The sequence below is a fragment of the Chanodichthys erythropterus genome, chromosome 10 (assembly GCF_024489055.1).
Source record: "Chanodichthys erythropterus isolate Z2021 chromosome 10, ASM2448905v1, whole genome shotgun sequence".
NCBI classification, from domain to species: Eukaryota; Metazoa; Chordata; class Actinopteri; order Cypriniformes; family Xenocyprididae; genus Chanodichthys; species Chanodichthys erythropterus.
Genome location: NC_090230.1, coordinates 29,576,675 through 29,593,326, shown reverse-complemented (window position 1 = coordinate 29,593,326; position 16,652 = coordinate 29,576,675). Strand labels below are relative to the sequence as shown.

General features: G+C 42.2%; 1 protein-coding gene across 4 annotated transcripts; it reads left to right on the top strand.

Moving 5' to 3' along the window:
• The first annotated feature begins 944 nt into the window (after nucleotides 1-944).
• emsy (EMSY transcriptional repressor, BRCA2 interacting) lies at nucleotides 945-16,606 on the top strand. 4 transcript variants are annotated; one of them, XM_067397272.1, is made up of 22 exons: nucleotides 946-1,006; nucleotides 1,105-1,197; nucleotides 2,028-2,085; nucleotides 3,149-3,254; nucleotides 3,328-3,427; nucleotides 3,833-3,907; nucleotides 5,124-5,299; nucleotides 5,547-5,702; nucleotides 5,786-6,048; nucleotides 6,130-6,355; nucleotides 7,542-7,757; nucleotides 7,833-7,982; nucleotides 8,059-8,232; nucleotides 8,313-8,449; nucleotides 8,522-8,698; nucleotides 8,782-8,977; nucleotides 9,857-10,021; nucleotides 10,111-10,266; nucleotides 11,482-11,627; nucleotides 12,152-12,556; nucleotides 13,503-13,853; nucleotides 15,729-16,606. In XM_067397272.1, exons 4-22 carry the CDS (start codon nucleotides 3,152-3,154, stop codon nucleotides 15,915-15,917), a joined length of 3,561 nt encoding a protein of 1,186 aa, XP_067253373.1. In that variant the 5' UTR covers nucleotides 946-1,006; nucleotides 1,105-1,197; nucleotides 2,028-2,085; nucleotides 3,149-3,151; the 3' UTR covers nucleotides 15,918-16,606. The 4 variants fall into 4 exon arrangements, with proteins under 4 accessions (XP_067253372.1, XP_067253370.1, XP_067253373.1 ...); XM_067397271.1 differs by having other exon boundaries at nucleotides 945-1,006; nucleotides 8,313-8,698; nucleotides 11,485-11,627; XM_067397269.1 differs by having other exon boundaries at nucleotides 945-1,006; nucleotides 8,313-8,698.
• Nucleotides 16,607-16,652: the final 46 nt, after the last annotated feature.

The window sequence follows — 16,652 nt, the reverse complement described above, 5'->3', positions numbered from 1 at the left end:
ATAATTGAGTTTCTTGCAATCTTGACTTTTTTGTAATTGAGTATATATTCTGAAAATTGTGAGGAAAAAGTCAGAATTGTAAGATAAAAAGTCACAATTACCTGTTTTATTTTGTTACTCTGTGGTGGAAACAAGCTAATAAACAAATAATCAAAGTGTCAGTATGTCGATCAAAGAAATATGAAGTTGATTTCAGGTGATTCTCTTAGAGGAATAAAGGGAGAGGATTCTTGTGTTGATGATCTGGGGAGAATTATGCACATCTGTGGAAATCCACTTGTTTTGTTTTTTTTGCACTGTAGTTTGTTAATGTGCATATGGTATTTAATATGGTGTTTAATCCTGTGTTTCTGAGAAAATAATGTTCTTGTGCTTCTATATGATAATTTAAGCTTTGTATATATTTGTGTTTTTTGCCTGTCGTCACATTTTAACCATTAAAGAGTGACGCGTGTCGAGGCGTTTCTGAGAACCTTCGTTCACGTCCTCGGATGATTTTATGATATTTATGATCGTCATATAGATGTGAAGGTTATTGATCATCACCTGTCGAGTGTTAGTGATTGTCATGTTATTGAAATATTAATACTGAAACAAATGAAACGTTTCTGTTTAAATTCAATAAACTGGTATGGAGTATAATTTGTGCTGATGTGGAATAATATGTGCATCAAATCTGATGTGTATTTAGTGTAAATTAAGACATTTGTTTTTATGTTGGCGGGAATTTTTCAGTTTTAATGTTTTATTGGCGCCAAATGCGTCAATGAGGGGAAATAACGAATGAAGAACTAAACGATATTACACATCTTTACATATAAATATTATACGCTTTATTTACCTATAAATTAAAAAAAATGAATAAACGCAAAACGCGCGCGACTGCGCATGTACCATGGCATGAACGCGCGTCTCCAGCTCACAAAAGAATGTCAACAATGACGGCGCGCATCTTATGAGAGCTGCCCAACATAGTGCCTGATCGCCTCCAAATGTTTAATCTGTGGTGAATTAAATTAATTAAATTCGCGATAAACTATATTAGCAATTCTCATGATGTACAGACCGCTTTCGGTTGTTTATTTTTCGCTGTTTTTGATCTAGATTCTGACGGTGTTTTTGGCTTTTCCCGCGGGCAGCTCGAGTGTTTGGCGTCGGATAAACATGGCGGAGCTGAAGGACTGTGCTGAACTGAAGGTAAGTGCAGAGATGAGCGCACGGCGGGCAGGAGGAGTGACACGCTGGTGTGTGTGCTGGTGGTCAGCTGTGCTTCACACGGACTCTCGATTGATCCGCGCGGGCAGCGGCTCCAGACCGCGTTTAGTGTTTGCGGAGAGAAACTCCAGAGAGGCTAACGGCTAAAGCTAACTCTCTGCACACTGACAGAAAAACAGCATTTCTGAACCGTTAGTATTTATTAAACACATCTGTTCTCTGATAAACATGTCTGTTATTCTGCTTTCTGCTGAAATAGCCCGGATTGACGTTATCAAACTGAGCGTTTATCGCGATTATTTTATAGGTTCGAATGCATTATGTCAGAATAAACACTGATCTCAGATCAGATGATCTTCACATCAGAGCAGAATAACACCGTGATCTCAGCTGATCGGGGGTCATTTAAGCTGTCAGAATGAACTGAAGCGAATCTAAGCACCAGAAACTGTTATTTTCTTGTGGATGGGGCGGGGCGAGCGGCCGAACGGGCTCTGCTGTGGGCGGGGCATATGCTAATATACGGTTGTGACGTCAAATGCGTGTTGCGTGTTTTGAATCTTATTTTCATAGTAGTTTTCATAAATTGTCCGAGGAGATTTGAAAATTAGGGTTTATTTTAAAAGAAAAAAGAATTAAACTAAAAGAATACACAGGACAATAATTTATAAATTGAGAGAATTCACAATAATACACACACCATAGGAATAAGACAGAACAATGTGCAATAAGAAAAGTCAGTGTCAGTAAGGAAGTAGTGCAGGTCCTGATGTGGATCATGAATGGTGATGATGATGATGATGTTTCTGCAGGTTATCTTGAAGATCTTCAGCTCTTAGAGATCCAGAGAGCGTTCAGAGTCTGTCAGAGGTGAGGATGTGCTTCATATTGAGCAGATCCAGCAGCGTTTGTTCTCGTCATCTGTCGTATAGACCCTATGATCTCTGTTTCATTTTTCCCAAATCCCCCCCCATTACATTTCACTTTTTTCCCTAATTCCATTTGATTTTATTATTTTTTAAAATAACATTCCATTTATTTTTTTCCCAAATTCAGTCCCCCCCCCCCCCCCACACAAATTCTGTTTTGTCTTTTTGTTGTTGTTGTTGTTGTTTGTCTGTTTGAATATTTCTGAACTCCAATTTAATTGTAATTAAATGTCAGAAATCAAAAAGTCTTTCTAAATAATTTAAATCATGGAACTTTTTACCTTTTATTTATTAAAAGTTTAACCAAAAATAAATTTTTAGGGCCCTATGAAATGTTTTATTTTTTCACAAATTCCTTGTTTTCTGTTATAATTTTTCTAGATTCCATTTCAATAGTTTAATTCAATGTTAATTAGTCAGAAAGCATGTCTAATCAACTCAATTCATGCTACTTAATTTATTATTTTTTTCCCACAATATTAGGACCTATGTATTTATTTATTTCAGAAATTCTGTTTTAATTTTTCTGGATGTATGATTTAATAATATCAATTTATTATCAAAAATGGTGGTACTCAAACAAAGGCATAAAAAGTAAAACATTTTTTAATCTTTAAAAATTAAATCAGTTGCACACTTTATTTTTTGCAAACAAAATGCTGCACAACAGGTTTATTGTTAAAATGAAAACAGAAGGAAAATTCAGATTATTCCTTTAAGTTTTAATAATTTTGTTATTGTCATTACTTTGAGAAGTACGTTGGACTGTAGAGTAGTAATATATTGTGAGCGTCACACGTGTGAGTGTGTAGTAGATCAAACTGAGTTCAGATTGACACACTCTGGTCCATACCAGCGTCTGATTTATTCAGCCAAACACAGCCAGATTCTGTGACGTTTGTGTAAATGTAATTTTTACAGCTGGATTTCATGTTTTCTGCGTCAGTAGACTCATAGGGCTCTAGCTGAGTGCTGATTAATGGTGTGTGTGTGTGTGTGTGCAGTTGATGATTCAGCAGGAGAAGCCGTTGGCGGGCAGCATGCCGGTGGTTTGGCCCACGCTGCTCGACCTCAGCAGAGATGAATGCAAACGGATCCTGCGTAAACTGGGTGAGACTCGCTGAAGCTCCGCGTGTGAATCTAACGCTGCGGTGCGGTCGCTCACGTTTGTCCTGTGTTTCAGAGCTCGAGGCGTACGCCGGCGTGATCAGCGCTCTGCGAGCTCAAGGAGATCTCACTAAAGACAAGAAGGAGCTGCTGGGAGAACTGACTCGAGTGCTGAGGTCATTCACATTCTCCACACACACCGCTGCAGTTCACCTGTCTGTTTGAAATGCAGAAGCGAGTCATTTCCTGTGTCTATAGGTGTAAATAACCAGAAGAAGCATAACATGATGATGTGTGCTGGTCTTATCCAATCATTAGGTTTGTTTAATCCCCGCCCCCAAGCTCATGTTCAGATTTGCCTCCATTTTGTTTTATGCAACGCCCACTTTTCAACAACCAGCCGATAGGATGGGATCGTTTACATTCAGAGATGATAAACCATCAGCCAGATTCTCTGTCAGTGTATATATGAGCTTTATGTGAGAATATGTAAGCAGGATGTACGTATAACTGTGATTAGTTTTGCTCTGACTGATGATGATGATGATGATGATGATGTGTGTGTGTGTTTGGTCCTTCAGTATCTCCACAGAGCGCCATCGAGCCGAGGTGCGCAGAGCCGTCAATGATGAGCGTCTGAACACCATCGCCTATCAGTGAGTCTCTGCGGTTCTCATTCGTGCTTCCTCACGTCTCTGATGCAAGAAAGCAAATCTCATTTGAACTGGAATATTCTTGATCGCTCGAGCGACACTTTAGCTCTTCAAGAGATGTCACTGAAGTTTAAGAAATTCATAATAAATATCAGTAAAGCACAATGCCCTGTTTTAATATGTTAGATGTATGGTTTAATTATGGGAAATAATGTTAAAAATATTACTAACGCAGCGCAGACCTGTACGTCCTCTTACATTACGAGCATGATGCAGGACACATGACTGACTGATGAAGAACGTTAGAACGCATAAAAAAAATGCTCCCATACAGATTTTTGCTCATATTTCTATCATCTGATGTAGTTCAGCAATATCACAAATCATTTTGAAAAACTCCTAACGAGTGCTGAGAAGTGCCTCTAAACCGGAGTTCACCGCCCATGAGCGCCACCTGGCTGTGAAAAAATGAATAACACTTTATTAAACTTTTAAAGTTTATGCTATCACCACAAAATCTGAACCAGATGCAGCGCACATGTAGGAGAGCATCACCAAAAATGAATTTTTATCCGATCTTATTGCCTTCCTGAGTTATTCCATGTCAAATTAAAAAAAAGAAAAATTATTAAAAAAAAATATTTATTTTTGTCTTTTATCAGCAGTTTCTCATCATGAAAATGTCCAAATGTAATTTATATTTTCTAAAAATTTAAAGTGTACTTTTTGACTCTCCTTGCTTCAGTTTTGGAGCTTTACTTTTGTGTGTGTCGCTCAGAAAAAAAACTCTTTTAAAAAGCCTTAAAGGGTTAAAGCGGAAGAAAAGACTCGCTGCCGCCTGACCTGAGGTGCGATCTGTCACGTCTCATTTAAGAGCTTCAAAACGGCGTTTATTGATTGAATTTCATGTTAAAATGAACAGAATTTGAAAGCTGAGACTTTGTTTCTTATCAGAAGTAATAAAACACACAGATCTTTGTGATTATTGGATTATTGTTTAGGGGAAAACCGCAGACCTGGCAACCCTTGAACTTTGTTTCAGAAGGTCAAACAGAGCTTGTTTTAACTGTTAGTGTGTTAATCGGCCCTGATCATCAGCTGTTTGAACGATGGGCCGATAAGTGCATCCCTAATGAAAATATGAACTTTTATTTATTGTAACCGTTTCATCCCTCGTGTTTAGCTCTGACAGTGTTGTTGTGTTGCTGTGTTTGCGCAGCATGTCGGGGCCGAACAGCTCGTCTGAGTGGTCGATCGAGGGCCGTCGGCTGGTTCCTCTCATGCCCAGACTGGTTCCTCAGACGGCCTTCACGGTGACGGCTAATGCAGTGGCTAATGCTACAGCGCACCAGAACGCCTCGATGCTGCTGCCCGCCGAAACCGCCAACAAAGAAGGTGAAGCGCCTGACCGTGTCAATACTGCTGTTACAATTCAAAGGCCAATATTACTGTAAACATCTTAAATTGTAGAAGTTTCATAATTGATGAATTTGGCAACATCAATCGACATTGAACTGATCTAAATATTGACACTTTTAGAGCTGCTTTACATGTTTACTTTTCATATTTGATGAAGTTTGCATAATTCATTCTGTTAATGACTGTACTTAACAATCTGTGTGTGTGTGTGTGTGTGTTGCAGTGGTTGTGTGTTACTCATACACCAGCACGAGCTCCACCCCCCCCAGCGCCTCCGCTCCCAGCAGCAGCGCAGCAGCGGCCGTCAAATCCCCTCGACCCGCCAGTCCCGCCTCCAATGTGGTGGTGCTGCCCAGCGGGAGTACGGTCTACGTCAAGAGTATGTCTCACACTCACTCACACACACACACACACACTCACAGAAAACACAGTGTGTTACTTCTCGTTCTCGCTCTTTCTCAGGCGTGAGCTGCTCCGATGAGGACGAGAAACCTCGTAAGAGACGGAGGACCAACTCTTCAAGCTCCTCCCCCGTTCTGCTGAAGGAGGTGCCTAAAGTGGCCACGCCCACCATTTCCAAAACCATCACGGTCCCTGTGAGTGGCAGCCCGAAGATGAGCAACCTGATGCAGAGCATCGCCAACTCGCTCCCGCCGCACATGTCTCCGGTGAAGATCACCTTCACCAAACCCTCCACCCAGACCACCAACACCACCACGCAGAAGGTCAGCCGTCTTCCCACAATCCTGCGCTGGAAACTGTCGTTAAGATGTTTATATTTCTGACTGTGTGTGTGTGTGCTGCAGGTGATAATCGTCACCACGTCTCCCAGCTCCAACTTCGTGCCAAACATCTTGTCCAAGTCTCACAACTACGCGGCCGTGTCGAAGCTGGTGTCGAGCGCGGCGCTCACGGCGTCCAATCAGAAACAGACCATGGTGATATCCAGCGCGGCCCCGGGGCCCAGTCCTGTCGCCGTGACGACCGTGGTGTCCTCCACCCCGTCAGTGGTGATGTCAACCATCGCACAGGGTCAGTGTGTGTGTGTGTGTGTGTGTGTTTCGTCGACGACATTTTTTCACGGACAAAAATGAGACGATGACTAAATAAAAATGCGTTTTGATTGACTAAAACTATGACTGAAATCTACTCTAATTTTCGTCAACGAATAAAAACGAGACGAAAAGGAAAGAGAGGGAGGATTTGGGAAGATATCCAGTCAGGACTGCTGTCGTGTAACGTGCTGATCTAACCGCGGCTATAATCTGCACTGTTGCGCCCTCTACAGGCTCGCGCACCACACTGCTGCGCAATTAATGAATAGCGCACATTTATGCCAAGCGATTGCTTTATAAGCTAATGTTGATGAATTATGATGTTTACTACACAATGTTTGTATGGTAGTATGTTTTAGACGGTTGTAAGAATGCATATTTATCACCCTCATGATAGACATTTCAGAATAAGAGTCGCAGTGTATTTCTGGATGGTTTATAATTATTATTTTTTCCTGGTCATTATTGTTATTTTTGTATTTACTTTAATTTCTATTTAATTCATAGTAAACTACTGTATTTTCTGTCACAGGAAGGAAAGACTAAGAGCATTATTTGACACATTATTATTATTAAGGGTTATTATAGTTAACTAAACCTAAAACCAAAGAAATCTTCATTAATTGAAATAAACGTTAAATTAAATAAAAAATAAATTTATAAAAAATTTAAACTTATTTTATTTCATCTAGTTTCTAAGCTTTAGCTTAACCTGAGGTATTAAAACAAACAGAAATAAAAACTTAAACATTTAAAAGCAAAAACTAAAAGACAAACAAAAAATTACTAAAACTTTTAAAACTAAAATTACAATTACAAATCAAAAATCAAATCTAATTAAAAAATTTAAACGAAAACTATAATAGTACCTCAATGATAAGTGTGTCAATCCCTGAATTTTGCTCTTTCGTGTCTTTTTGCACTTGAACGGTCAAAAACCGTCCGCTTTGGTGAACAAAGTACAGTTGTGTGAACATAAACCGTTTGGGGAATATCAGATGTATTTATATCAGTGTATTGTTAGAGAAATGCTTAATGCATTACAATTTAGTCGACTAAAACTAAAACAATTTACGATGACTAAAACTAAATGGCGTTTTATTCAAAAGACTGTGACTGAAACTGGTGTGTATGTTGGTTTTTCACATGTGTGTTGTGGTCAGGTGGGTCGTCCACCGCAGTGAAGGTGGCCTCCACCCGTCTGCCGTCACCGAAGGCTCTGGTCGGCTCTCCGTCTCAGATCCTGCAGATTCCCAAAGCGCAGCAGCAGTCGGCGGTTCAGTCCGCGTCTCCTAAAGCCCTGCAGGCGTCCATCTCCTCTCAGAGCGCCGGCGCCGCCCCCGGGGCCAAACCCACCATTCAGATCAAACAGGAGTCCGGTGAGACCATGTGACAGTGCAGGGCTGCTAAACTTTAGTTGTATTCGCAGTAACGAGCATGTCACGTGTGTGCAGGTGTGAAGATCATCACGCAGCAGATGCAGCCCAGTAAGATCTTACCCAAGCCCTCCGGTGCCGCGCTGCCCAGCAGTAGCTCCGCCCCCATCATGGTGGTCAGCAGCAACGGAGCCATCATGACCACCAAACTGGTGTCCAATCCCACAGGTACGCCGCCGCCGTCAGGCCTCGGGACGGTCCGTTCGAGCCGCGCATCACTGACCGCTCGACTCGTGTTTTACAGGCACTCAGGCCACGTACACACGGCCGTCCGTCAGCCCCGGCATCGGCGCTCGCGTGGCCACTTCCCCCGCCGGAGCCACGTACGTCAAGACCACGAGCGGCAGCATCATCACGGTCGTGCCCAAGTCTCTCGCCACGCTGGGAGGGAAGATCATCACCAGCAACATGGTGTCGGGTAAGAGGAGCCGAACCTGACACTGCCTCTGTGATGCTGATGTATATTTATTTACGTGTCGTTCTGATGTTTGCCGTCAGGAACCACCACTAAGATCACCACCATCCCCATGACGTCTAAACCCAATGTGATCGTGGTGCAGAAAACCACCGGCAAAGGAACCACCATCCAGGGTCTGCCGGGGAAGAACGTGGTCACGACGCTGCTGAACGCAGGGGTGAGGTCACATGACCCTCACGTGACGCGTGGGGGTGATGATGCGCCGCTGACGATGCTGTGTGTGTTTCAGGGAGAGAAGAGCCTGCAGGCGGTGTCCGGAGCCAAGCCCGCCATCATCACCGCCTCGCGGCCCATCACCAAAATGATCGTGACGCAGCCCAAGAGCCTCGGCGCCGGCGTCCAGCCGACCTCCGCCACCAAGATCATCCCCACTAAGATCGTCTACGGACAGCAGGGGAAAACACAGGTCAGCGATAGGCAGCGCTTCTCATCGATTTCTGAGCGCCACATCGCGCCCGATCTCTTACACCGTCTGTGTTTGTGTCACAGGTGCTGATCAAGCCCAAGCCCATGGCGTTTCAGACGGCGGTGGTGAGCGAACAGGCCCGTCAGCTGGTCAGCGAGACGCTGCAGCAGGTCTCTCGCAGCGCTGAATCCGCCGCCGGCTCCGCTCAGGAGGGGGCGCTCAAGGACGACTCGGCCTCGTTTACGGAGGGCAGCCCGGTGCCGTCCGACAGCACTCACGGTCAGCAAACACGACATCACATGTGCCGATGGGCTCCAGTGTGAACACAAACGATTCAGTCATTTTTTAAAGTTTAAAGCGTTAGTTCACCCAAAAATTAAATTTCTGTCATTAATTACTCTCCCTCATGTCATTCCACACCCGTAAGACCTTCATTCATCTTCGGAACACAAATTAAGATATTTTTGATGAAATCCTGCATAGCCAGCAATGACATTTCCTCTCTCAAGATCCATTAATGTACTAAAAACATATTTAAATCAGTTCATGTGAGTACAGTGGTTCAATATTAATATTATAAAGCCACGAGAATATTTTTGGTGCGCCAAAAAAACAAAATAACGACTTCTATAGTGATGGCCGATTTCAAAACACTGCTTCAGGAAGCTTCGGAGCGTTATGAATCAGCGTGTCGAATCAGCGGTTCAGAGCGCCAAAGTCACGTGATTTCAGCAGTTTGACACGTGATCTGAATCATGATTCGACACAAAAGATTCATAACGCTCCGAAGCTTCCTGAAGCAGTGTTTTGAAATCGGCCATCACTATATAAGTCGTTATTTTGCTTTTTTTGGCACACCAAAAATATTCTCGTGGCTTTATAATATTAATATTGAACCACTGTACTCACATGAACTGATTTAAATATGTTTTTAGTACATTAATGGATCTGGAGAGAGGAAATGTCATTGCTGGCTATGCAGGATTTCATCAAAAATATCTTAATTTGTGTTCTGAAGATGAATGAAGGTCTTACGGGTGTGGAACGACATGAGGGAGAGTAATTAATGACATTATTTTCATTTTTGGGTGAACTAACCCTTTAATGTCATAATATGGAAGTAATTATCTGTCGTTAAGAATGTTCTCTCTGATCCAGACTCTCAGCCGGTCGTACACGTCATCACCTCCAGAGGGCAGGACTGGACCGAGCAGGAAGTTTCAGTGGAAGCGAGTCCCACCATCATTTACCAGGACGTGACAGGAGAGTCTCAGTCGGCCACATCCACCATCAAAGCACTGCTGGAGCTGCAGCAGACCAGCGGTGCGTGTCTGACCCATGTGACCTGTGTGTGTTTTCTGTCACCGCCCTGCTGTGTTAACCTGTGTGTGTGTGTGTGTGTCACATTACAGTGAAGGAGAAGAGCGACGCCAAACCACGACAGCACACCATTGACCTGAGTCAGATGGCAGTGCCGATTCCAGCGGCCGCGGAGAGGAGACAGTCGCCGGAGCCGTCGGGTCAGACCGCCGGAGAGACGGACACGGTCACTGAATACATCCCTATCGGTAACATCATCATCATCTGACCCCTAGCTCAGATCAGAAAGTCATTCAAAGCATTAGTTCACTTCAGAATTAATATTTCCTGATAATTTACTCTCCTCCGTCATCCAAGATGTTCATGTCTTTCTTTCTTCAGTGGAAAAGAAATGAAGGAAAACATTCCAGGATTTTTCTCCATATAGTGGACTTCACTGGGGTTCAACGGGTTGAAGATGGTTTCTCCAGATGAGACTCTTATTCCTCGTCTGGGATCATGTAGAGCTCTTTGAAGCTGCACTGAAACTGACATTTGGACCCGTTGAACCCCAGTGAAGTCCACTATATGGAGAAAAATCCTGGAATGTTTTCCTTCATTTCTTTTCCACTGAAGAAAGAAAGACATGAACATCTTGGATGACATGGAGGAGAGTAAATTATCAGGACATTTGAATTTTAAAGTAAACTAATCCTCTAAAGTGTCCACATCTCTGATCTGGGTCCTTAAAAATAAGTCTTAAATTCAGTTTGTTTGAATTTAAGGTCATAAAAAGTCTTAAAGTGCCCTATTATGCTTTTTCAGACATTTCCTGTCAGCTGTTTGTGAATGTAAAAGGTCTTCAGAGTTTCAAAGGTCAAAGTGCAGATAAAAAAAGAAGTGATTCTGAACTGCTGAAACGAGTCGTCAGTAGTTCAGTCTCACTTCCTGCTGAACCTATATAATAGTGTACCTAATTTGCATAATGCCCGCCTCTGGTCTTGATTGGCTGAACAGCGTCTCTTTGCCCCGCCCTCAATCACTGTAGTTGACTGGAAGAGTTTGGTTCGTGTCGTTCGTGTCGAGAAGACGCTGTTTTCTGCTGCCAAATCAAATCCACTGTGATGAGATTGATACGGTGAAACTGAGATTCAGATATGATAATGAGCGTTTGGTTTCTGACCAATCAGAGCAGAGCAGCTCTCAGAAAGGCGGAGTTTAGAGAGACCGAATCCTTGATTGAAGCGTTTCAGACACTGAGGAAAGAGCTGATGCTGCAGTGGATATTATGAGAAAATTAACCTGTTTTTGATCTTGAATGAGTGTAAAACCTGTTGCCAAAACTAAAGTAGGAACCTTTAAAATAGCATAATGCGGCACTTTAATGATCATTTAAGAGGTCTTAAATTTGGAGATGGAGAAGCACGAATCACGTTACAGCTATTAAAGTATTGTTAATTTGATTTTACACACTTGTTGTCCAGCAGTTTCAGGTAAAGTGTGTAAAGCTGTGATTGGAGGAGAGGTCACTGCGTCCAGCAGCCAGAATCAGTCCACTTCCTGTCCGCCACCAGCGGCGCCGCCTACAGCCAAGAGCAGCACCGCCGCGCCTGGAGCCGCCGCACAACAGGTCACAACCGCAGTCACATGACTCTGAGTCAACATGTGTTTGTGTCACTGGGACTGTATTTGACATCTTTATGCATTCCCTGGGAATCGAACCCATGACCTTGACGTTGCGAGCGCAGGCTGCAGCAGTAGTGTTATTAGATTAATGTGATGCATGTGTGAAATATAACAGTCATATACACACAAAAACACATTAAAATGGTGAATGTTCTCTTAAACACAACACAAACACACATCAGTAGCTCTTAAAGTGACAGTATTAGAATAATGTGGTGTATTTAATGAACTGTGTATAGAAATTAATGTTTTGTAGTTTCTATCAGTAGTTTTGATTTTATTTGTGTAATAAACATTTAAAAAGACTAATCGTGATTATGATTCTTGCCATAATCGAGCATTACACTGTCTGGAGCAGATCCTGCTGTCAGATGGACTGAACTGACACGTGTGTGTGTGTGTGTGTGTGTGTGTGTGTGTGTGTGTGTGTGTGTGTGTGTGTGTGTGTGTGTGTGTGTGTGTGTGCAGGTGGAGGGGAAGCCGCTGCAGGAGCAGATGCTGGTGGAGGAGGGCGAGTTCGAGGGCGACACTTTGGACCCTCAGACGGGTCTGTTCTACCGCTCCTCCCAGCAGCACCTCAGCAAGCCTGCAGCCGGCCCGTCCGAGATGCCCACTTCCTCTAAGAGAGCGGAGCCGGTGTCGGTGTCGGCCAGACCCTCCGTACAGAGAGCGTCCGCGTCGCCCTCTGCTGGCCCTCCGCCCGCGGCGCCGCCCGCCTCCTCCAACCCTCCGCACACACCGCAGCTGCCCCGTCTGCAGCAGGCGCCCACCTCACACAACCGGCCCAACACACACACGCAGCTGTCGCAGCCGCCGCCGCTGCAGGCGCATCACCCCGTGGGCTCCGGGAAGACGGCCGGCTGCAGCGGTCAGGTGCGTGTGGTCAAGAGTTTGGCTAATGTTTCTCATCTGCTGAACCCCTTTGAGCCAAAATATTTACTTCAAATAAAAACCTTTCCAAATGCCATTTATTTATTTATTTATTTATTTATTTATTTTTCAAATTCTGCTCTCTTTTTTTTATGGTTAAATTGAATGTTTTTTAGTCAAAAAGCATATCTAATTCATTGAAAATGATAATCTCGTACAATTTAACAATTTATTAAAAGTTTAACAAAAAAAATATATAATTTTTACGGCTCTATGAAACTATTTTATTCTCAAATTATGGTTTTATATTTTATCCTTTTTTGCATTTTAATTTTTCTGGACTGATTTTTATGGTTAAATTAAATTTTAATAATCAAAAAGCATGTCTATTTAATTTAAAGCAAGAAACATTTTAACGAGAAAGGTTTATCAAAATCTTATTTTTACAGTCCTGTGAAATCATTTTATTTATTCTCATTTTATTTAATTTATTTAAAACATTTTTTCAAATTCTGCTTTTTTTGTATTTAGCTTTTTCCATTTTAATTTTTCTAGATTCCTTTTTAATAATTTAAATTTGTCTGTTAATGTTGTTGTTATTTTTATTATTTATTTATTTTCCATTTCAATTTTTCTGTTGTTTTTTTTTTTTCTTTTTTTCATTTTAGGTTTTCTGGACTCTGATTTACTGGTTAAATTAAATGTTAATAATCAAAAGCATGTCTAATTAATTGAAATTGAGAAACCTAAACAATTTAACAACAATTTATTAAAAGTTGTCTACAGCAGGATGGTTTCTGATTGGCTGTCAGTGTTTTAATGGTTCATCAATCGTTCTGAAAGTGACTCCTCGTTCCTCTGTGCTGTTGGGCTTCTCAGTTCTGTCCGTCAGAATGATTGTTTGATTAACTTTACGTTATAGTTCTGGTTCTCTCTGTGTGCGTCTCAGGTGCAGCAGCCAATCATAACGCAGGGCGCCACCGTCACCAAGATCACGTTCGGCAGCCATCACCAGTGTCCGCCCGTGTCCAGCAGCGGCGAGGCGTCCGTCAAGCTCCAGCCGGAGTCCAGCTCCAGCGCTCCTGCGGCGGAGAAACCGTCCGTCTCCGACATCCTGAAGATCTCCATGATGGAGGCGGAGATCGACCCCGGCGCCGAGCCCATGGTGGTGGACTCGTCCAGCGACTGCGGCCCGCTGACCAAAGCCCCGCCCGCCTCCTCGCTCATCAGCAGCTCCAAACAGACGCTGGCGCACGGGGCCTTCAGCCGCGTCAAGAGCAAAGAGCTGGACATCATACAGGTGCGGCGCGCTCTTCCTCCTCAACACACACTCACACAATCATTCCGGAGTTAATTCGGAATGATTTAGCCTTTAAGCTAATGGGCAGCAGTGCAAATGTGACACTGATTATTTATAATAAAGTTAATATTGTGTTATTTTTAAACACATTATTGTCTGTTTTTGCTCAATTTTGCCAATTAAAATATTACCTATAAAGGCAGAGCAAACAACACAGCAGTGTTTCTGAATGAATCAACTAATTAATTGGGTGAATCCATGATTCAATGACTCATTCACAAAGAGAGCCATTTACTTCATTCCTGAATGAATCAGCTGTTTGAATGAATCAAATGAATGACTGACTCATTAAAACAGTTTTAGTTTCTTATTTGGAATTTTATTTATGGCTGTAAATCGATTAATCACATCTAACATAAATGTTTTTTTCATATTTTATATATATATATATATATATATATATCGTTTGCAAATATAATCGTTTGCAAAATAAAAGTCTGAGTTTACTTAATATATATGTGTGTGTTCTATGTATAATAATTATGTATATATAAATACACACACATTCATGTATATATTTAAGAAAAATGTTATATTTATATATAAAATATTTGTTTATATGTAATATAAAATATATATATAAATATATATATTTATAATACATGCATATATTTCTACACTTTATACCTGTATGTGTGTATTTATATACATAATTATTATACACAGAACACACACATATATATTAAGTAAACTCAGACTTTTATTTTGCAAACGATTGATCGCGATTAATCGCTGCAGCCCTAATATATATATATATATATTAGTAGTGCTGTCAGAATTAGTGTTAACGCATGTATTTAATTTTTCAGTTTAATGCATTAAAAATATTTAACGCAATTAACACAACATTTGTTTTTTCCGTCGTAGTTTGACTAGCGCTACATTATATGATCACGCTCTTATTCACACAGATGCTTTTAAATCATCCAAACGAGAACGTGCTGTCTGTGAATGTCGTGTCATGTGACGCATATATCAGTTGTCTTTCGCGCTTAAACGAACAGTAACACACAGAATTATGACAAAAGGGCCATTTCGTCGAGTATCCTCATCTTTAATAAGTTAAATAATGTCTCAAATGAACTTAAAGAGTTGTGAGGAAATGAGACGCGCGTCACGTTCGACAGCGGCAGCTCTTAAAGTGACAGCAGCCTAATAAACCAGCTGCTGTCATTACTATTAATCAAAGAACAACAGAGAAAACTGTAGCTTTAATAAGGATTAATCTATATTTAATTTATAATTACTGCAGTGAGGACTGTAAAGTGTTTGACAACTTTATTCAGTTTCTGTATATTTCCTTCCTGTTGTGTGAAGATTGTTTTAAGGTCACTTAAATTAAATAAAAAATGTTGACATTGACAGCTGTAATGTTGAATGTCTATAATTAAAGTTTAAATATAACTTTATATTGTAATAACACATGATCTCTTGGGGGTAATTTGCAATTAATTTGGTTAATTAATCGCCATGTCATGTGTTTAATTAGATTAAAATTTTGAATCGTTTGACAGGCCGAATTGTAATACATAATTATTGCATTGAATCTCCAAATTAGTGTAGAAAAAACTTTTTAAAATATTGTATTAATGGCATGAACCGAGTAATTTTACAGAAAAATTGGCTTCAAAAAATACACTTTTATTTTCGTTTAATTTTTAAAACTATTAAATGTTTAAAATGAGGTCTTTCAGTTATACTCGGTTCAGTTCATCAGGATTAAAGCTGCAGGATGTGATGTTTTAAGACGTGTGTGTGTGTGGAGTTCAGATTCCAGCGCTTCGGCGTGACGCGTGCGCTTGTGTTTCCGGTCAGGTGATCCCGCAGTACTCCATCATGCCCGACTCCAGCCAGTCGAATGTGGTGGTGGAGCCCAGCGGCTTCCTGGAGATCAGCGACTACACCAGCCAGCGTCTGGACGAGGAGGCCGCCATGGAGCAGGAAGTGGACAGCAGCAATGACGAGGGGGCGGCGGCCAGCCCCGCGGCCGACCAATCGCAGTGAAGCCTCAGCGGATCACCACTGGAAGAGGAAGTTGTGCTGTGTAGAGAAACATTGAGTGAGTTTGTGCTGTAGAGCGAAGCAGCGAGAGCGATGTTTGTGTTGACTTCTACTTAATTTATAGTTTTAAGTAGAGCTGATGGACTGGAACCATTAGGACTCTGTGATTGGTGTAAATAGCGTTACTCATCTCGTGCTCTCTCTCTCTCTCTCTCTCTCTTTCTCCATGTACCGTAAGCATTTTAACTCCATAAACTTTACTACAAAACCCGCCGTGCCTCTGTGTTATTGTGCGCGTGTTTGCACAGGTGAAGCTCTGTTGGGCGTGGCGACAGGTGCGTTCACACATCACACGCCCACCTGACTCTGAGCCTCAGATGTGTGTGCGGAAAGTACCCGTGTCATTATCCCGGCGACTTCCCTTATTGTGATGGAAACAAACGAGCGTGTGGGTGTGACCGCGGGGCGAGGGGGTTTTGTGTGCGCGCCGGTGATTCTGGGTGGATTCCAGCTGTGACCGTGAGCTGGATGTCATTCTCTCAGCCGGGACTTTCCTGCTCGTCCGCTGGGATCGAGGAGTCTTCCGCCGGGATTCATTCATTCATGTTCTCGGCGTTTGCCCTCCTCTCCTCTCCTCCGCGCAGAGTCGCTTTCGCTTCTCAGAAAAGCGGCCCTTATGTAAGCGCTCATTACACTAATTGCGTTTCCCAGAAGTAATTGGCGCGTTGCGTAATGTGT